Source organism: Globicephala melas, chromosome 16 (assembly GCF_963455315.2).
Source record: "Globicephala melas chromosome 16, mGloMel1.2, whole genome shotgun sequence".
Taxonomy (NCBI): Eukaryota; Metazoa; Chordata; class Mammalia; order Artiodactyla; family Delphinidae; genus Globicephala; species Globicephala melas.
In genome coordinates, this window is record NC_083329.1 from 62,411,067 (window position 1) to 62,432,362 (window position 21,296).

At 50.2% G+C, this 21,296-nt stretch overlaps 1 protein-coding gene across 2 annotated transcripts in view; it reads right to left on the minus strand.

Moving 5' to 3' along the window:
* The window catches only part of TSPAN15 (tetraspanin 15), a 49,358-nt gene extending 35,366 nt beyond the window's left edge, over positions 1 to 13,992 (minus strand). The window contains exon 1 of one of the 2 annotated variants that reach the window (XM_030862448.2): positions 13,781 to 13,991. In XM_030862448.2, coding sequence (XP_030718308.1) covers positions 13,781 to 13,876 — 96 coding nt within the window. In that variant the 5' untranslated portion in view covers positions 13,877 to 13,991. Of the gene's footprint in view, positions 1 to 13,780 lie in introns of both variants that reach the window. The other variant, XM_060286753.1, reaches the window with a different exon arrangement.
* Between the last annotated feature and the right edge of the window lie 7,304 nt (positions 13,993 to 21,296).

Consider the following 21,296-nt stretch of genomic DNA (forward strand, 5'->3'; position numbering starts at 1 on the left):
TCCTGCAGCTTCAGAGAGCCCGCTGGGGACCTGGCCCAGGTGCCTTGTGCCACTTCAGGTCTGCTCCCGTCCTTCCCACAGAGTCTGACAGTCAGCCCACCTCCCTGGGGCCCTGGCCCCAGGAAGCTGGTCCCCACTCCAGGGCCCCTGCTCCTCTAGCAGCACCTCAGGGAGAACCAGAGGGCCCCCGGATGCCTGGGAAATGTTAGATGAGTGACTAAAGGACCGAACCAATGAACAAACAACCCATCCCCAAACAGCCCACCTCCCTTAAAAGCGTCCTTCTCTTAAGGACAAACACCTGGAATAGGAAGGCATCGAGAAGTCTGCCAGAAGAGAGGGGATAAGGCTTTGCATTTATTTGCAAGTTCCCTAACCTCTCTGAGCCTCTCTTTACCTCAGTGTAGAATGGGGCAATAACCCTAAAACTGCCTCTGAGGGTTGCTGGAGGATTAAGGAGAGAATGTCTAGGAGACAACTCAGTCCAGCACACAGGAAGGGCTCATTAATTGTTAGCTTTAAAAAGACAAAGAGTCCAGTTATAAGGTAAATTAATGTTAGAGATGTAATGTACTATATGATAAATATAATTAACACTGCTGTATGTTACATATGAAAGTTCTTTTTTAAAATATTTATTTATATTTTTGGTTGCATCGGGTCTTAGTTGCAGCAGCCGGGCTCCTTAGTTGTGGCTCGAGGGCTGCTTAGTTGTGGCTCGCTGGCTCCTTAGTTGTGGTTCAAGGGCTCCTTAGTTGTGGCATGCGAACTCTTAGTTGCAGCATGCACATGGGATCTAGTTCCCCAACTGGGGATCAAACGCGAGCCCCCTGCATTGGGAGTGCAGAGTCTCAACCACTGCACCACCAGGGAAGTCCCTGAGAGTTCTTAAGAGAGTAAATCCTAAGAGCTCTCATGACAAAGAAAACTTTTTATTTTCTACTTCTTTAATGTTATATCTGTATGAGATGATGGATGTTCACTAAACTTGTGATAATCATTTCATGATGTAAGTCAAATCACTATGCTGTACACCTTAAGCGTATACAGTGCTGTATGTCCATTATATCTCAATAAAACTGAAAGAAAAAAATTAAAAAGACAAAAGAGGAGGAAGCAGAAGGCACAACCAGGCTAGACAGAGGGCAGCCAGGGGAGATTTTCTCACTGTAAAGGGGAACGTTTAATTCTAAGTGAGGTGAGCACCAGAGGAGACTGCAGTGGAGAACCAAGACACAAACAAACAGGGCCGCTCCTGTCTCAGAACTGCGGGTCTCTGAACAATTCCTGTCCTCGCCTTCTTTCTGCTCTGATCCTGAGTCCACGCCCCCTTGAAGATGGAAAGAGTCAAGTGGCTGCTGCCACCCCTGTGGGGAGCCCAGAGCCCAAGTCTCCACTGCTGACTAAGCCTCCCCACCCACCGGAGCCTCCTGGGAGCCGCTAGCCCACCCCACTCCAATCACAGAACATCTGCAGCTGTCCTGAGCACCCTGCTAGGACTCAGTGAGTGCCGGCTTCTCAAGGGACGGGGCTGGCTCATCTGTCCCCACCAACCCAGCACAGGGCCAGGCAAACAGTGCTCCCCGGTGGCACGCACAAGCGTTCCCGCTGCCTGAGTTCTTTCTGGCTCTGCAGAGAAGACCAGTCTGTGATAAGTCACACATCAGGCCTCTGTCCCCAGGTGCAGCAGCAGGCCCGTTTACAGTAGGGACACCAATAATCCCAGCTGGAGAGCATGCCACTGGGGTGAAATCACTGAGCAGTGTCCACTGTCCCCTCTGAACGATGGCGGTATTAGAACCAGAGGCACTTGCCGTGTGGCCTGGTCTCAGTTTCCTCCCCTCTGAGAGGAAGGCATTGCTACACCAGATGCCCTCCACTGCCCTTTGAAGTTCGCCCAACTAGAACCCCACCCAACTAACTGCCCCAAGTGATGGGTGATACGCCTGTTCAGAGAGGTTGTAAGGGAATCACAGATATTTTACAGCCCCACTTGGAAAGCGGTTTCAATTTAACTCTTTTCAGAATCAGGAAGTGCTTCCTGAGAGCTAACTTATATTCCCTTCTCATGCTTTAACCTCTTACTATCAGGCTTTCCTTGCAGAAACCAGTTGTAGAGCACAGCCTTTGAGCTGTGTGGGCAGACAGTTGCTGGGAAGGGGCGGGGCCTGTGTGGGGCAGGCCGCTTGGGGGTGGGGCTGCAGGAGGGGCGGGGCCACCAGCAGGGGTGGGACTATGGGCCTTACCCTCTGCCAGCCCGGCTCCTCTCCCCATCCCCACCCCTTGTCCTCTGTCTTCAGCACCCGCAGAAAGGAAAGGGATATTCAGGGACCTGCTCAATTGGACCCCTCCCTAGCGAGGCAACCTGGTGAAGCGGAAAGGGCTTGCATTGGTTTTCTGGGTTGCTGCAACAAATGACCACAAACGGCTTAAAACATAAACGTATTCTCTCAAAATTCTGGAGGCCGGAAGTCTGAAACCGAGGTGCCGCTGGGCCATGCTTCTTCCAGAGGCTCCTCGCCTCGTCCAGCTTCTGGTGGCTCCAGGCATTCCTTGGTTCGTCTGCCTTTGCATTCACACGGCTCTCCCCTAGGTGTGTTTGTGTCTTCTCTTCTGTCTCAAAGCTCCCTCTGCCTTTCTCTTACAAGAATACTTGTCATTCAATTTAAGGCAGCTCAGGCGATCCAGGATGATTTCATCTCAAGATTCTGAACGTAATTATATCTGCAAAGATGCTTTTTCCAAATAAGGCCACATTCACAGGTTCTGGGACATGAACACATCTTTTTGTGGGGTGGGGGGGCACCATCCAACCCACTACAGAGCTCACTGGTCAGAGTCAGAAGTCAAGTCCCTATCCTTCCACGAACTGGCCACTAGCTCATCACTGTGACCCCACGCAAGTTCATCACACCTACCTGGAACTCTGCTTCCCCACCACCTGCTGTACCTCCCCTACAGAGTCAGAACTGCAGGTCGCTGACACTCAATAGATCACAACCAGCTTTCCAACATGATGCCTACACATCAGCAGTTCTCAAACTGGAGACATAATTTCGGGGGTGGGGGGGTGGAATTATCACAGCTCACCCCCTAAGTGTGTGAATCCCTGACTCAAGAAACTCAAGTCTGGTTCTATAGAAACTTCTTTAAGTTACAAAGTTAACTACAGAGACGTGTTGCCTTTAGAGCAGATTAAAGGATGCTATAAAGATAACCAAAAGGAAAACAAAATTCTAGAACCGTGGACACCCCCCAACCCGGATACATCTGGGTCCCCGGAAGAAGCCCAGCCTCCCGCACGGTCACCCCCATCCCCAGGCTGGTGGTCTCCACACATCTCCGTCAGCCTAGACTAGCCCTGTCAATACCCCACCCAACACCCCCGCTCCTCCACCCCTGGCTAGCGCACCCTCCCCTTCCAGGACGGCTCCCTCACGGTGAGCCTCTCTCAAATGTGCACAGTGACTTCCCAGCCCACGGACACTGTCCAGATCGGCAGCGAGGTTGGGAAAAGGTTCAGCAGGGCAGTCAGGATTCAGGTAGAGAGAAAGTCAGCTTGGAAACCGGGCCACTCCCATCAGAATTCCCTCACAGACACCACCATGAGCTGCAGTTTCTACTCCAGCTGCACGTTAGAGTCACCCGGGGAAGTTTAAAACTTATAGGTGCCTGGGCCCCACCCTAGACCCATGCAGTCAGCTCTGAAGATGGGGCTTGGACACATGCCCTTGTGAAATCCTCAAGATGGGACGCCTCAGAGGCCCAAGGCCCAGAAGGTCCTGTCTTTTGACCTCAGGAAGTGACCCAGTCTCCGAATTCGGTGCCAGCCTCGGAAGCCAGCACCCCACTCCACTCCAGCCGGGCGACTTGGCCTCGATCTGTGACGGGGCGGGCTGGGGGCTGCACCCATCTCTGGGCCCAGTGCCCAGCCCACAGAGGGTGCACGGGAGCTGACCGCCTGACCCCAAGCACCTCTGCGGCCCCCCACACTGCACCCAGCACAGCCCGTCCTCTGGTAGGGACGGGAAACAGCACAAGGAGCCTTGTGACTTGTCCAAGGCCACACGCTGCATCCTGGGAGGGGCTCTCCAGCAGGAAGGGGGAGGGCTCTGAGAATGACCAGGCCAAGGCTGTTTTCCTTCTACCCTCTGGGCAAATATTTACTTCCCTGCAGTATGGTGATGCAAGCGCAAAGCGGAGGCTCCTCCCGCCCTCCAGCCCTTCTCACCAACACACAGCGAGCTGCCACCGGGCTCACGTCCAGCGATGCTTCTCCCGGCATCCGCGCTGATGCTTACCGCACAAGACGCCCGGTTAAGAGCCCTGGAGGCATCGCCCCATCCAAGCCTGGCCCCCTGTGAGGTACAACGGTTACCCCATTTCCACAGACAGGGAAACTGAGGCACAGAGAGTTGTCCGTGACTTGTCATGTAGCCAATCAGACCTGCTCCTCACCCATCAACCAAGAAGTGCTCGTTCTCCTAACTTGCTGCGTGGTAGAGCTGCGCCTCCAGGACTGGTCCCCTCAAAGGGCGTTTCTGGGGGCTTCCCTGGTGGCACAGTGGTTGGGAGTCCACCTGCCGATGCAGGGTACACGGGTTCGTGCCCCGGTCCAGGAAGATCCCACATGCTGCAGAGCGGCTGGGCCCGTGAGCCATGGCCGCTGAGCCTGTGTGTCTGGAGTCTGTGCTCCGCAACGGGAGAGGCCACAACAGTGAGAGGCCCGCGTATCACAAAAAAAAAAAAAAAAAAAAAAGGGCGTTTCTGACCTCAACATCCAGGCCCAACAAATATCCCATTCTGCAGTGACCCCCCCTCCTCTCCCAAAGCTCATCTCCACTCCTCTCAGCCTGGCATCCATGCCCTTCAAGCCCGGCTGCCACCTCCTGGAAGTCCTCCCCAGGGCTCCTCTGCAGTCACGGCCAGGCAGCCCCGCAGGAAACCACACGCTGCCTCCAACTGGCTGCTGCCGCCTGATTTCACCTTCCAGCTCCCCCGTGGGCTGACCTCCTAGTCTTCTCTGTCTCCCCTCCCACAGGCCCAGGTGGGAAGGCCCAGCCTGGAGCTGAACAGTACACCTGTGTGACATTCCCTGGCAAGGGCAGACCCTGCCCCTGGGCTCCCCCACCCCTCCTTCTCCAGGTGCTCTCAGTATCATTGAGGATACTTCTAGTTTGGCCTCCCTAGACCCACGTGCCCATCATGTGGCACACAGCCTCTGCTGGTACACCACTAAAGCCTAGGAACGAAAGGGTGGGAAGAACTCAGGCCCCAGAAGAGGCTGAATGTGCTCCCAAGGGGGCAGACTTCTCCGCCCAAGGGCAAGGCCACAGCCATCTGCTCTAAGCAGGCAGAGAATCCCCAGCAGAAAGCAGCTTCCTCTGATAAGACGAATTCCAGAACTTCTCATCACATCTTACGTCTCAGCTCCCCCTGAGCTCTGGAAGGCTCCCCAGATAAGTCTCCATCCCCCCCCAGGGACACCGGGCCTATAGTGTGCTGGGTGCTTCCACATCTCTCATCTTGCAGGGTCCTCCCCACAGCCCTCCAGGGTATCCACAGATGAAGCGTCCAGGAGAATCAGAGAGTTGGTCCTTCACCCAGCGTCACAGCAGAACCAGCACTTGATCCATGTCTCCAAATGGCACTGCCATCAGGTCCTGACAATTAAACCTCCCCTCTGGGCCACTTAGACCCCAGACTCCTCATATGACCAGAGTCTCTCCACCCACAATTTGGCCCTTAGGCTTCCTCATCTGCTGCAGCCATACTTGCCTACCTCGGGCCTGTGCACTTACTGCTCCCTCCGTCTGAGATGCTCTCTACAGGCCTTTTTTGTGGCTGGGTCCTTCTCAGACTTTGACCTCCTCATAAAGGCCTTCTTTGACCACCCCATTTAAAGTAGGAACTCCCATCTCTTCCCACTTCCTCCCTAATTTCCTCCTTAGCACCTATCACAGCTATGTTTATTTACTGGTTTGTCTGACTAACCTGTCTCATTCATAGTTGTTTCCTGGTAACTACCACAATGCCTGGTATACACAGTAGGCATTAAATAACTATTTTGTTGACTGAATAAGCAAACGGTCCCCACCCTGGAGGGAATGGCAGATCAAGACTGGAATCTCCTGCCTTCCAGAAGATGTCGATTCCAGCCCACTCACATCCAGAGGTGCTCTCTGGGAAAGGTTTATCTTCTCAATCTCCTGTGTCCGGGCTTACCCAGAAGACATCATTCCCCTGTATATGCAGCCAACTGGTATGGAAATTGCATTATCAGTCCCTAATCTGGTTGACTCTAAGCCCCACCCCAGGTTGGCATTGTGACTCACGGAGAGAGAGGAGGCACTGGGCAGGGGAAAGGAGAAGGGCAGGTAGTTACTCCTGCTCAGGAACGAACAACCAAAGGTAGCGAGGTCCCAACCCACTCCTACAACTTAAAGCAACCCCTCTCTTACAGGAGGGGGCAGGTTCATGCACAGAAGCCTCGACTAAGCACAAAGAAACTTTCTCGGGGCCTTACTTGCTCATATGGAAAATGAGTTCATTAGAAGGTTCTCCAAATCCCTTCCGGGACTGTCTTCCTGATTCTCTGGATTTTAAAGGTCCCATGGCCAAGCTGGGGGAAGGGAGGACCTCTCTGGGCCTGAGGCCTGAGCCCAGCGCCAGGTCATCTCTGACAGCCCATGAGGCATGGTAACCGCTTCTCCAGTATGAAGGCTGCCTCACTTTCTACTTGAGTTTCACTATTTTCTCTTTGAAATGCTTGCCTAGAACAAGAGGGAAATAGACCTGCCCGATCAATCAAACACAATAAAAAAAAGTTAAATATGTACATATATGTACAAGGACATGTCCAAATGGGCAGTAACCCCAACAATGAGTTCTCGCTCAGTGGTAGAATCGAAGGTGACTTTTATTTTCATCTGTGTACCTACCTGAATTGCTTGGAATTCTTTTTAAACTATGTGCACATATTATTTTCACACAAACAAAGCTCTTTTCAAAACTTAGAAATTCCTGCTATGGACTTCCCTGGTGGCGTAGTGGTTAAGAATCCGCCTGCCAATGCAGGGGACAAAGGTCCGATCACTGGTCCGGGAAGATCCCACATGCCACGGAGCAACTAAGCCCGTGTGCCACAACTACTGAGCCTGCGCTCTGGAGCCCGCAAGCCCCAACTACTGAAGCCCATGCACCCTAGAGCCCGCGCGCCGCAACTACTGAGCCCACGTGCTGCTACTACTGAAGCCCGCGCACCTAGAGCCCATGCTCCGCAACAAGAGAAGCCACCGCAATGAGAAGCCCGCGCACCGCAACGAAGAGTAGCCTCTGCTCGCCACAACTAAAGAAAGCCCGCGCACAGCACCGAAGACCCAATGCAGACAAAAAAAAAAAAGGAAATTCCTTCTGTGCTTAAGTGAGAGGCCAGGTACTTGGCTCCTTCCAGAAATGCTGTCTTCCACCTACACCTTGAGCCCTGACATGTGGAGGGACTACCACGGGGTAGGGGCTGGGGGTACAATGGCTGGTAAAGGTCACAGTGACCCCATGAAGAAAGTGAAGTCAGGCAACCGGGTCCTGGTCTGGGTCTGTCACTAACTTGCTGTGGGGTCTCAGATACTTGCTTCCTCTCTCCAGGCCTCAGTTTTCTCCTCAGTAAAACAAAAAGGTCACACTAGGGCCCTTCTAATTCTCAGTGAGTACCAAGAAGAATAGAGAGGAAGGTTGGGAAAGAACGGCTAATCCTTAAGTAGCTGGTGTAGTGTTTACCATGTGCTAGGCATTGCTCTAAGCTCTTCCTATAATTAATCCATTTAATGGTCTCAGCAACTCTCAGGTAGGTTCTGGTGTCACCCACTTTACAGATAAGACAACTGAGCCAGATGGAAGTTAGTGCCTATGTCACTCAACCTATAAGTGTCAGAGTTGGGATTTGAACCCAGATAGCTTGGTACAGAGTCCACGCTCTTCATCATTAAACTTTAGGGAAAAATAAAGCATCACAGATCAAACTATGATAACGGGGCCCATCCTTGGAGAGGGCAAGAAGAGTTAATATTGCCTCTGGCATTTATAACCTTCATCACCTATCCACACCCACTTCCTTCTCAATCATCAACACCCCTCAGCCCTGACACCATTACCCAACTTTTCAGTTGGGTTTTCACCCTACCTCATTGTCAAGACAACAGGTGCTTGCCAGAGAGCCAGTGTCTCCACGACCAGTAAAGCCCACTTTGCAAATTCAAGGCGTCAGCAAACCTGACCACTGCTGGCTATACACCCAGTTCAGCCTCTGATCCAGGTACCCATATCTCCAATCCTTGCTTCCAAGATGCAGGTTGGGACTCAACTGCCCCAATGCAACAAGCTTTCCCTGAGGACCTACTGTGTGCCCGGCTCCAAGACCAGCATTTGGAAGAGGATACGAATGAGCTACACCCCTGACCTCCAGGAGCCCACAGTCCAGTGAGGAAAAACAGTCATGTAAACAGATCTCTAGGATACCCTGTGGTTGGTGCTATAATTAGAGATGTGTCCCCAGTGGGCTAAGGGCACATGTGTCAGAGTGATTCACCCATGTGGTGGGAAGAGGAGCCTCCAAGAGCCTCTGGGTAAGCTCCTTTCTCACTGAACTGGGAATGAGGAGACGTGGGGGCTAGTGCCAGCTCTGCTCAGTGACCTTGAGACACACCCCCTCTGAGCCCCGAGGTCACCCTCTAAAAATGAGAGGGCCCCCAAGTGTGGGACAAGAGGTCACTGTAAGGGGTTCAAGGTCATGTTCATATTGACTCATAGACTGAGAAGTTTTCATTGTTCATTTTCCTTCTGATCTTTCCAATCTCATCAAGGAGCAAATCTCAGCTTCGGTGTCAGTTTGTCTTTACGCCTCTCAAACACTTGCCAAACTGCTTTTGAACAACCAGGGCAAACCTCAGGTTTGCAGCCTACAGCACCCACAGTATCTAGCTAGGATTAAATAACTTGTTTTATCTTCCCTGCACTATATTTACTGTCATATTTACCTACTATATTTTTTAACATCTTTATTGGAGTATAACTGCTTTACAAAGTTTTGTTAGTTTCTGCTGTATAACAAAGTGAATCAGCTATATGTATATATATATCCTCATATCTCCTCCCTCTTGCGTCTCCCTCCCACCCTCCCTATCCCACCCCTCTAGGTGGTCACAAAGCACCGAGCTGATCTCCCTGTGCTATGTGGCTGTTTCCCACTAGCTATCTATTTTATATTTGGCAGTGTATATATGTCCATGCCACTCTCTCACTTCGGCCCAGCTTAACCTTCCACCTCCCCGTGTCCTCAAGTCCATTCTCTACGTCTGCATCTTTATTCCTGTCCTGCCCCTAGGTTCGTCATAACAATTTTTCTTTTTTTTTTAGATTCCATATATATGTGTTAGCATATGGTATTTGTTTTTCTCTTTCTGACTTACTTCACTCTGTATGACAGACTCTAGGTCCATCCACCTCACTACAAATAACTCACTTTCGTTTCTTTTCATGGCTGAGTAATATTCCATTGTATATATGTGCCACATCTTCTTTATCCATTCATCTGTAGGTGGACATTTAGGTTGCTTCCATGTCCTGGCTATTGTAAATAGTGCTGCAATGAACATTGTGGTACATGACTCTTTCTGAATTATGGTTTTCTCAGGGTATATGTCCAGTAGTGGGATTGCTGGGTCATATGGTAGTTCTAGTTTCAGTTTTTTAAGGAACCTCCATACTGTTCTCCATAGTGGCTGTATCAGTCTACATTCCCACCAACAGTGCAGGAGGGTTCCCTTTTCTCCATACCCTCTCCAGCATTTATTGTTTATAGATTTGTTTTTAAGTTTGTTTGTTTATTTATTTATTTATGCCTGTGTTGGGTCTTCATTACTTCACGCAGGCTTTCTCTAGTTGTGGCGAGCAGGGGCTACTCTTTGTTGCGGTGCCCAGGGTTCTCACTGCGGTGGCTTCTCTTGTTGCGGAGCATGGGCTCTAGGCGCGCGGGCTTCGGTAGTTGCGGCGCGTGGGCTCAGGAGTTGTGGCTCGCGGGCTCTAGAGCACAGGCTCAGTAATTGTGGTGCACAGGCTTACTCGCTCCACAGCATGTGGGATCTTCCCGGACCAGGGCTCGAACCTGTGTCCCCTAAATTAGCAGGCGGATTCTTAACCACTGTGCCACCAGGGGAGTCCCTGTTTGTAGATTTTTTGATGATGGCCATTCTGACTGGTGTTAGGTGATACCTCATTGTAGTTTTGATCTGCATTTCTACCTGCTATTTTTGATGAGGAATATTGGTTCCCCAATGGCAGTGGTGATATAAAGCCTCCTTTTAAAAATAAACTTAAGTTTAAAAAGTGAATCAGCTTAAAGTAATATTACATGTAAACAATATTATAATAGTTACAGCCTCTACGTATGGCTATTTGAACAACATCTATCAAAATTTTTAATGCACATACAAAAACAGGTGAAGCTGTTCTGTGCTATTAGACATCCCAATAGTGATTACTACTGGCGAGAAGGGGTAGCGACTGGCAGTGGACACAATGGGAGTTGCTGGCTTCTTCTGTCCATTCTGCTGGTTGACCTGGGGGCTGAGTATACAGTGGTGTTCACTTTGTAAAAATTAATCAAGTTGTACACACTTATTATGAGTGTATTCTTGTATGTATATTATATATTCATATACCCTTTAACCCAGCAATTCCACTTTTAGAAATTACCCTGAAGACATACACACATATGTGCAAAATGACACGTTCGAAGACGCTCACTGCGGCACTGTCTGCAGTAAGGAAAGATTGGAAACAACCTGAGTTCCCCAGCTGGAGACTGATTAAGTATATTTTGGCCTAGCCTACAGTGAATTCTATGCAGCCATCAAACAGAAGGAGGCAGCCCCTAGCAAAGCTCCAAATTTCACACAGATTTAAATTTAAGTGAAAAGGTAAGGGCAGAGCTGTGTAGTGTGCTACTTTATGCAGGGGGAACAAAAAGGAATATGTAACATATGCACATGTTTGTGCCTAGGACATCCTGTGCCTAGGATTGCATCTCAGAAAAGAATCATAAGAAACTCATAACAGAGGCCTCCTCTGGACAGGGCAGGCCAGGAGAGAGGGATAGGAGGAAGGCTTATCACTGATGACGATTCTTCTATACTTTTAAATGTTGTACAGTCTCCTTGCATTTCCTATTTGATAGTAAGTTTTAAAGCAAAAAGCCCTATAGAAGGTGCATGGCTATGGTAAAACTTATGGCTCCTTAAATACTGAGATGAAAGTGTTGGCACTTTGGGCTTAAAAAGCAAGTAACCCTTGGCCCTACTCCTCCTCCCAAGGGACGGAGACGATAGGCTCTCCTGTAATGGCTTCCAATTAACAGCAAACCCAGTCTAGGACAAATTACTTAAACTGGGCCTCCACCCTGCAGTCAAATTCTGGCACCTGGAGTTGCCCTGGCAGGTGGCTGAGCTCTTGGCATGCCTAGGGAGACTTTTAAGCACAAATACCTGCAGGGATGGGAAGTTAACGATTTGGTAAGGCAATCTCAGGTGGCTGGAAAGGAAAGATTCTGAGTTCTGAGTCCCACCCTGCTCCAAGAGGGACAAAGCAAAGGTCACAGAGTGCTCTTTTCTCAGGGCTGCAGGGGACAGTGACAGGACAGGCCTTGAAAATTCCAGTTCCGTTTTAACTGTGCAACTTTCTTTTTTATAGTCCTTGGTTTCCCCACATATCACTGTTTCCCCACATCACTAACCCCAAAAACAATCCAATGAAGTGTGGGGCAGGGTATCAGTTATCCATTTTACAGATGGAAAAATGGAGGCACGAAGAGGTTAAGAGACTGGTCAGTGATTATATATCAAGAGAAGGGGTGAAGCCAAAACAGTAATCCCCACCTTCTGACTCCTGGTCTTCCCCTATTTTCTCACCTCCCCACCCATCAACCTCAGCCTTTCTTTCAACTCTGACCTACAGAGAATGAGCTTCTGAGGCCAGACGAACAAGGAGAAGGCAAGAAAAACCCAGAATCAGAATCAAAGGGCCTACGAGACCATCTAACTCAGCCGTTTTTAACCCTGACCACACAGTAGAATTACCTGGGGAGCTTAAATAAGTTCAAATAAATACACAGGCCAGGGCCCAGGTAACTGTAGTGTTTTTAAAATTCTGTAGTTGATTCTGATGCAACTTTAAGAACCACTGAATGACAGCTCAAATCACCCCCATCCAGTTCCACATAAAACCTTCTGCCTCCCTGAAGCCTCCATCAATGGGTCTGTGCTCCATCCTCCGGCCCCCACACATACTGCTCTTCTCTCTTCCACATTACATAGAGTCAGAGAATTGGACTGGGAGCTGGGCAAGTCAATTAACAGCTCTGAGGCCCCAAACATGGAAATGACTTGCCTAAGCTCTCCCAGTGATTCAAAACAGAACAAGACTAGAATCTGGATCTTGACTACCAGGTAAGGTCACATACACAGAGGGGTCACAAGGAAAGCCAGGCTTGATGGCAGATCTAACAGTTCCTGCCAGCAGAACAGACCCAATGAGGGCTGAGGAGAAGACCAGGAGTGTGCATGTGTTTTGAGGCAGAGGAGTGTCAGGTACCTGGGCAAGTCTACCCTGTGGGGAGGGGTGTCAGGTACCTGGGCAAGTCTGCCCTGTGGGGAGAGGTGTCAGGTACCTGGGCAAGTCTGCCCTGTGGCATACTGGGGGTAGGGGGCTATTCTAGAGTGGCAGGGCTGGCACTGGCCTGTAGAAAGAGGTCCTCATTTCTACAAGGGGGCCCAGCCTAGTCTGAAATCTCCATAAAGAAATGCTGTCTATTGGGGCAGTTTACCAGGAGGGCCCAGCTCCCTTGCCCATAATAATAATGGCTGACACCTCTTAAGCTCTTCACTGGTCCCTGTGCTAAGCAATGTACTTGACCTGTTTCATTTAATCTCCACAACCATTCTGAAAGTTGAGTATAATTACTGTCTCCATTTGCAGACCGGGAAACTATGGCCTAGAGAGTTGAAGTAACTTCCCCGAGATCACGCCGCTGGAAAGACGTAGTGGCAGGATTCGAAGGCTGGTTCATGTCCAGCCACTACCACCCTGCCCCCAACAAGAGAGAGAGAAGGTTAAGTGCAGGGGCTTTTTTAAGTTACTGAGCACCTGGGAGCAGCCGGAGACCACACGTCTGGTGGAATCCTCCTTTCACCAAAGAGGAAATCAAGGCACCTGGAAAAGCATCTTGCTCAGGGGCATCGGCAAGTAAATAGTGGGGACAGCATAAGGAGTTCAGGTCTCCCGACTCCGGACAACAAAGCCCTACCACTTCTCCGCAGACGGATAGAGAGACGAACTCAGTAATACCCGGCAGGTGGGGTGAGCGCGGCCAAACGTGGTAACCACAGCCTACGGCACCAGCGGAAGCGCAGCGGACTCGCAGAACCAAACTGCTGGTCAGGTGCACACAGGTGAGCCAGGCGGAGCTCCTTCGTGGGAGCTCCTTCGTCTGAGACGTTGCCACCAAGCTCTAAGGCTCCGCACCGAGCGGCTGAAACTCAGGCGGAGCTGGAGCAACCATAATTTCCTAGTTCACAAGGAGAGTGGGACGAGAATCCAGGAGTGCGCTTCTGCCCCTCCCTGGAGCAGACAAGCCTGGACCCAGCCCACCCCCACCGCCGGCTCAGCGTGTGGGTGAACAAGGGAGTGCCGACTCCCCCTCCCATGCCGGGGCCCGACTGGGGTCACTCACCCAGAACACCGTGGAGTAGATGACGAGCGAGAACTTGAGCCAGAGATAGGAGAGGCGCGCGCAGTAGCGCACCTGCTCCGAGTCTCCGCGGGGCATCCTGGGGGGCTCCCGGGCTGGGTCCCTCGCTGCCAGCAGCCCCACCTGAGGCTGCCTGCCCGGCTCCCCGCCCCGCCACCGGCGCTCACTCGGGGACTGACACCGGCGAGCCGCAATCACAGCCCCGGCCCGGGCCCACCCAGCCCCAGGGCCAATGGGCGCTCTGGGAGGGGGCGGGCCTGGGGCGGGGCAGCGGCCTGGACCCAGAGGAGGCCGAGGGAGGGGCAGGGGCGAGGGTTTTGCGAAAGAGGTCGCGTGCAGCTGTGGAAGCGCCTATGCTCAGGCACTTTGGGGGCCGTGGGAGAGTGTGTGCAGAGGGGCGCTAGGGAGACAGCTAGAGTGCTTCATTCGGGGTACACAGAAATGCTCGCTTTCCACTGTTGTCAAGAGAGAAGACTATGGGAAAAGAGCAGGAATTTATGGCTAAGGTGTTAAAGTGTGCAAATGAGTGTGCAAGGCATGAATGGAATAAGGAAGTGGAGTTCCTCAGCCTAAGGGGGGTGGGAGAGCCGCATCTAGGAAGGTGCTGCAGACGAGGGTGCGGGTAGGGGCCCTCGTGGAGCTGAGGCCCGCAGTTTCCTCTTGTAACAGTTTGGAGGCTTTTCCCCAGGTCTCTGAGATTCCCCTTCTCTGCGGCCAGGTGAGATCCCAACCCTGCCCCAGTGGCCTCCTCCTCTGAGAAGCCCTCACCCCCTCACCCCAACTCAGGAGCCCCCTCCCTTGCACACACTCAGCCCAGCTCTGACCCAGCTTCTTCGCACCCAGCCTTTCCCCTGCCCGGGGTCAGAATCTGTCTTCCTGTCTGTGAGTCTGTCTCCCACGGCCCCTGCTTGACTCACTGCTATTTCCTTTCCCTGCAGGCCTAGCTCAGCTTGGGACTTGGCAGGCCGGCAATCAGTGTTTGTGCCATTCAGGAATTAAATGTGTGGCCCAGAGGTTGTGAGCTCACGGCAGCGCTAGGTGGGGTCCCTGGTGGTGACTGCAGGAATGGCACACTTGTCCCAGTCCCCTGCCCTAGACTCCCAAGCCTCCCAGAGAGGAACAGAGACCAGGCTGTCCCAGCCCTCAGGGCTCTGCCATAGAAAGAAGAAAGTAAGGTGGGGGTGGGGAGGGAGGCAATGCCCTGCCCAGGGAGTTAAAAGGAAGCCAGGTTCCTGGTACTAGGAAGCAAGCGAGCCTTGCAAGGTTGGGTGGAGACTTGGAACCAGGAACTGCTGAGGGTCACCTTCAAATGAATAACCAGGGGCTAAGAAGGCATCCTACCCCAAGGTTAGAAGTCATCCTCTCTGTCCTTTAAGGAGGAAGAAATTAAATCTTTACCCCTCTTTGCAGGACTACCTTCCCTCACCAGCCCCACAGAGCCAGGCTTACACCCACTCATGGAGGTGCTCATCTCCATCCCCAGGAGGGGTTGTCTGTCTCCCTCTCCCTGGGGGTTCGCCTCCTAGCCTCCTTCCCCACTCCGGTTTTCTTTCAGTTGCCCCCGCCTTAGTCCTGACCTCTCTAGCTAGCTGCACGCTCTCCTCTTTCAAATCTTCCCTAGTGACACACACACATCTGAGTGGTCCCTCTCAGCTCTCCCTGAGCCCCTAAACGATGACGCCCTGAGGGATGAGGCTGAGACACCCCCGCAGAGGGAGCCTGGAGCTCTTTGGGGCTAGCACAGCCTTTCCCGGGCTCCTGGGCAACTTCGTTGTTCCTCCCACCCCCAACCTGACCCCAAGCACTATGGGCTGCTCCTCAGACACATCTGCAAATACTGAAATCTCAGAAGAAGTAATGACCTATTTTCAATTTTTCTCTCCTTTTGCCAGGACCTCTGGGCTGGGGGTCAGCAGGCCTGGTGCCAAGCCTGGCTTTGCCATTAACTTTGTTAGAATATGTGGCATAAATAGTATGACACAGAGGTGGGAGTGTGACCCTGGCTGCAGCTTCGAACCACGTGGTGATCTTCAAATGTATCCTGATATCCAAGCCCCACCCCAGTCCAGTTAAGTCAGAATCTCCACCGACCGGGGCCTGGGAATCAATATTGTTGTAAAGGTGCCAGGTAATTTCTGAAGTGCAGCTATGACTATCACCAAGTCTAGAGGTAGTCATGAGGGTGAGGTGGTTGGCCAGAATTTATCAGAAAGGCCACAGTCCAGAAGGCTCTAAGCTATCCAGTGGTGCGCTGGTCAATGTTTAATAACTGGCTCTCTGGTTGGTGGGGTGGGCAGGGAGACCCTGTTGCCACTTTCCATAGTGTAAATACTTCCGCCATGTCTGAGATGTACACAATCACACCCAATCAGCTCAGCACAGCCCTGCAGCTCTCCCTCTCTCAATAATGATTAGCATAGAGAGCGCCATAATGAATGTATCAGTGAAATTCATGGCTTATTAATTAGCACAACAGGTATTAGAAATAAGCTATCTTTTGGTGAAATTACTGCCGGCATACCTTGGAGATATCGTAGGCTGGGTTCCAGACCACTACAATAAAGCCAATATCGCAATAAAGTGAGCGACAGGTATTTTTGTTACCCAGTGCATATAAAAGATACATTTATACTATACCACTGTCTACTAAGTGTGCAATAGCATTATGTCTAAAAAAGCAATATATATGCCTAATTTAAAAACAGTCCACTGCTGGACTTCCTGGTGGCGCAGTGGTTAAGAATCTGCCTGCCAATGCAGAGGACATGGGTTCAGTCCCTGGTCCAGGAAGATCCCACATGCCATGGAGCAACTAAGCCCACAAGCCACAACTACTGAGCCCGCGTGCTGCAACTACTGAAGCCCAAGCGCCTAGAGCCTGTACTACACTACAAGAGAAGCCACCACAATGAAAAGCCCGCGCACCGCCACGAAGAATGGCCCCCGCTCGCCACAACTAGAAGACCCAGCAACGAAGACCCAACACAGCCAAGAATAAGTAAACTTTTAAAAAATAAAAATATAAACTTTTAAAAAATACAAAATAAATAAAAATACTTCATTGCTAAAAAATGCTAATCATCATCTGAGCCTTCATCGAGTCATAATCTTTCTGCAATAGTAACATTGAAGGTCACTGATCACCATAACAAATATAATAATGAAAAAATTTGAAATATTGCAAGAATTACCAAAATGTGACACAGAGACATGAAATGAGCAAATGCTGTTGGACTTGACACAGGGCTCCCACAAACCAATTTGTAAAACAACGCAGTATCTTCAAAGCACAATAAAGTGAAGTGCAATAAAACAAGGTGTGCCTGTAGCATTCGAGATACGTAGATTGGCTAAAATGATGAGGGGCACCATCCACTCCTTCTTCAGAGTAAAAAAAAAAAAATCTCACTTAAGGATGATGCACTGGGCTAAATCCTTGAGGCATCCCAAATCCTGAGGGATTCTGGTTGCCTGATGTGACCATCTGTCTAGCTGAATCCTGCGTCTAGAACGTTGTATCTTTCTTGAGTGGACCCTTCATGCAAGGTGACAGAGCACCTAGAAGGACAGAGGGATGAGCCTTCACTGACTTTACAGAACAGACTGTATGAACCGGTTTTGTGGCTTCCTGCTAGTAAATGCTTGTTGTATACAGATTTGTATGGGTAGCAGAATTTGTTCTGAGATCTATTGTCATGATAATCCTGGCAGGGAGATTGTAGGAGGAAATAACTAACCTTCACCTTTAGCGGCTACTACTGCTTATGAAAATGAAACCTACGGATTGTACACAATCAACTTGGCTCTCATAAGTTTGCACCCCTGCCTCTGCTTCCCCATCTGTGAAACCATGAGGCTGGACTGTTTTTCTTCTACCTAGTTCTAACAATCTTAGCTATAGTCCTCACAGACAAATCAGTCAGCAAATGTACACTGAGCTTCTACTATGACTCAGGCCCTGCCCCAGGCTCTGGGGATACAGCTGTAAACAAGATAGACAAGAGCTTCTATTCTCTTCTACTGGGGCATGGGAATGGGGGGGGGCGGGGGGGCGGGGACATGCAACACACATGACAACTACTACATGAAAAGGGTAATTTCAGGTACTGATATGTGCTAAAGATGCGGGAGAAGAGCTTCTAGTGGAAGAAGCAGCAGGTACAAAGGCCATGAGAGAAGAAGCAGCTTTGAGAGGGTCCATGTGGCTCATGCAAGGACCTCGGGAGAGTAGAACGGGGAGAGATCAGAGGCATAGGAAGAAGCCTCACAGCTTTCGTAAACAGTGTAGATTTGTTTCCAGTTTTAGTGAGGGCCACTGGTAGGTTTTAAGCAGGGACGTGATTCTGAATGTGATTTAAGCTTTAGAAGGTTGCAGCTGGGACTTCCCTGGTGGTCCAGTGGTTAAGACTCTGAGCTTCCACCGCAGGGGGTGCAGGTTCGATCCCTGGTCAGGGAACTAAGATCCCACATGCCGCGTGGTGGCCACAAAATAAATAAATAAATAACAAGGTTGCAGCATGGAGGACAGACAGGAGACAGGGCTGGGGGTGAGGAAGGCTGGTTAGGAAGCCTTTGCACAGTCTCAGTGCAAAAGGCTGTGGACTAGGGGTACAGCACTGGGAAGAATGACAAGTGGCTGCACTGGGGATATATCTTGGTGATAGAACCAACAGAGCTTACTGACAGATTGGGTGTAGAATGTGAGGAAAAGAGAAATCAAGATGCTCCCAAGTGCTTTTGCCTTGAGCAACTAGGTAAATGTTGCTGTCATTTACAAAGGTGAGGGAGGTCACAAAGAATGCTGCTGGGGGGAAGTGGGTCAAAAATCAATTACTGGGGACTTCCCTGGTGGCGCAGTGAAGGCAGATTCCTGGTGGCGCAGAATCTGCCTGCCAATGCAGGGGACATGGGTTCGACCCCTGGTTCGGGAAGATCCCACATGCCATGGAGCAACTAAGCCCATGCACCACAACTACTGAGCCTGTGCTCTAGAGCCCGTAAGCCACAACTAGTGAGCCCACGTGCCACAACTACTGAAGCCCGCATGCCTAGAGCCTGTGCTCCACAACAAAAGAAGCCACCACAATGAGAAGCCCGTGCACTGCAACAAAGAGTAGCCCCCGCTCGCTGCAAATAGAGAAAGCCCGCACGCAGCAACGAAGACCCAACGCAGCCAAAAATAAATAAAATAAGTAAATTTTTTTAAAAAATCAATTACTGGAATTCCATGGCAGTCCAGTGGTTAAGACTCTGCACTTCCACTACAGGGGGCACGGGTTCAATCCCTAGTCGGGGAACTAAGATCCCACAGGCCGCACGGTGCGGCCAAAAAAAAAGAAAAAAGCTTTCCTTTAAAAAAAAAATCAATTACTTTGTTTGGCCATTTAACTTTTTGAACTATCTTTTCAAAATCCAGGTGGAATTGTCCAGGGAACTCAGAGGTGAGGTTTAAGCTGGATGATATAAATTTGAGAGTCATCAGGTCAATTTAAATCATGGGCCTATGTGAGATCATCTAGGGAGAAAATGTAGCAAAAGTAGAGGGACAAAGACAGACCCTGGGGCCCCTTCCTTTGAGAGGAAGAGAGGCTGGCAAAGAAAACAGAAAAGGTACAGCCAGTGAGGTAGAAGGAAAATGAGGCCAGAAAGGTGACAGGGATGCCTAGAGAAGAAAGGGCTTCAAGAAGTTAAGAGACACACCATTGTAAAGCAATTATACTCCAATAAAGATGTTAAAAAAAAAAAGAAGTTAAGAGATGCTCAACAGCACTTAATGTCCTGGGAACCCCCCTTAATACGCTGAGGCTTCAACTATGTTCTGAGAGTGCGGCGGGGGACGGGTGGCACAGAGCAGAGAACTGACCATCAGCTTTGCAAGATGTGGGTCACTGGTGACTTTGATAAGAGCTCTTTCAATGGAACAATAGGAACAAAATCCTGATTGGAGTGGATGGAGGAGAGAAAGGAAGCGAAGAAATGGAGGCAGCAAGTGCAGACAAAACGGGGAAGTATACACTAGCAGGCAGGTGTACAAAGCCGTTCACGTGGGAGTGCATATGTGGACTTCTTCCCAACCCACCAAACAGCCTCCCAGGCCAAATATGCATGAGTTAGCACCTATGTGGAAGAGTTTCAATGGTCAGGAATTTCAGCAGCTTCTTCATCAAGAGATAGAATCTGTTTCCTTACCTCTTGAATCTATGCTGGCATTCTGACTTGCTTTCACCAATAGAATGTGACAAAAGTGAGGTTGGTTGAGTTCCAAGCCTAGGAATCAAGAGCCTTGCAGCTCCTGCCTTGGGCCCTCTTGGAACGACACTGCCATGGGAACAAGTATGAGCTAGCTGGAGAAACCACATGAGATAGAAGCAAGGTTCCTGGCTGGCAGTCCCCAACCACCAGACATGTGTGTGAAACCATCTTAGACCATCCAGCCCATCCATGCCACATCTGACTGTATCTATGTGAAGGAATCCAGGCACCAGCAGCTGAACCCAGCCTAAACGTGCCAACTTAGAGAACCAATTTAGAGACTGTTGTTTTAAGGACTAAATTCTGGCATGGTTTGTTACACAGCAGAAGATAACTGGTACATTCTTAGAGGCAAAAAAATTCTTTAAACTCAAACACCCATCTCCTTTTTTCCTCTTCCTCCAATTCTTCCCCCAAAGTACTGCATTTTTGAGTCTATATATTTCTTCTTGAGGAGAGACTTTTGTTGTCCTTCAGGTTTTCCTTGACTCCTTTTAGTGCCATCTCGTGGCTCAGAATTTAGGCCACTTCTCCTTCCCATCCCATCTTAACTCTCAAGGATCTCCATTTATTCTTGACCAGTTATTTATTTAGCATCAGGCACTGAGCTGTGGGACTTCACATAATCACCTCTTTTGTATTTTTGTGTGTGTGTGTGGCTGTATTGGGTTTTCGTTGCTGCGTGTGGGCTTTCTCTAGTTGTGGTGAGTGGGGGCTACTCTTCGTTGCAGTGCACGGGCTTCTCATTGCGGTGGCTTCTCTTGTTGCGGAACATGGGCTCTAGGCACACGGGCTTCAGTAGTTGTGGCGCGCGGGCTCAGTAGTTGTGGTGCGCAGGCTCTAGATCGCAGGCTCATTAGTTGTGGCGCACGGGCTTAGCTGCTCCGCAGCATGTGGGATCTTCCTGGACTAGGGCTCGAACCTGTGTCCCCTGCATGGGCAGGCGGATTCTTTTTTTTTTTTTTTAACATCTTTATTAGAGTATAATTGCTTTACAATGGTGTGTTAGTTTCTGCTTTATAACAAAGTGAATCAGTTATACATATACATATGTCCCCATATCTCTTCCCTCTTGCATCTCCCTCCCTCCCACCCTCCCTATCCCACCACTCTAGGTGGTCGGAAAGCACCAAGCTGATCTCCCTCTGCTATGTGGCTGCTTCCAACTAGCTATCTATTTTATGTCTGGTAGTGTATATATGTCCATGCCACTCTCTCACTTTGTCCCAGCTTACCCTTCCCCCTC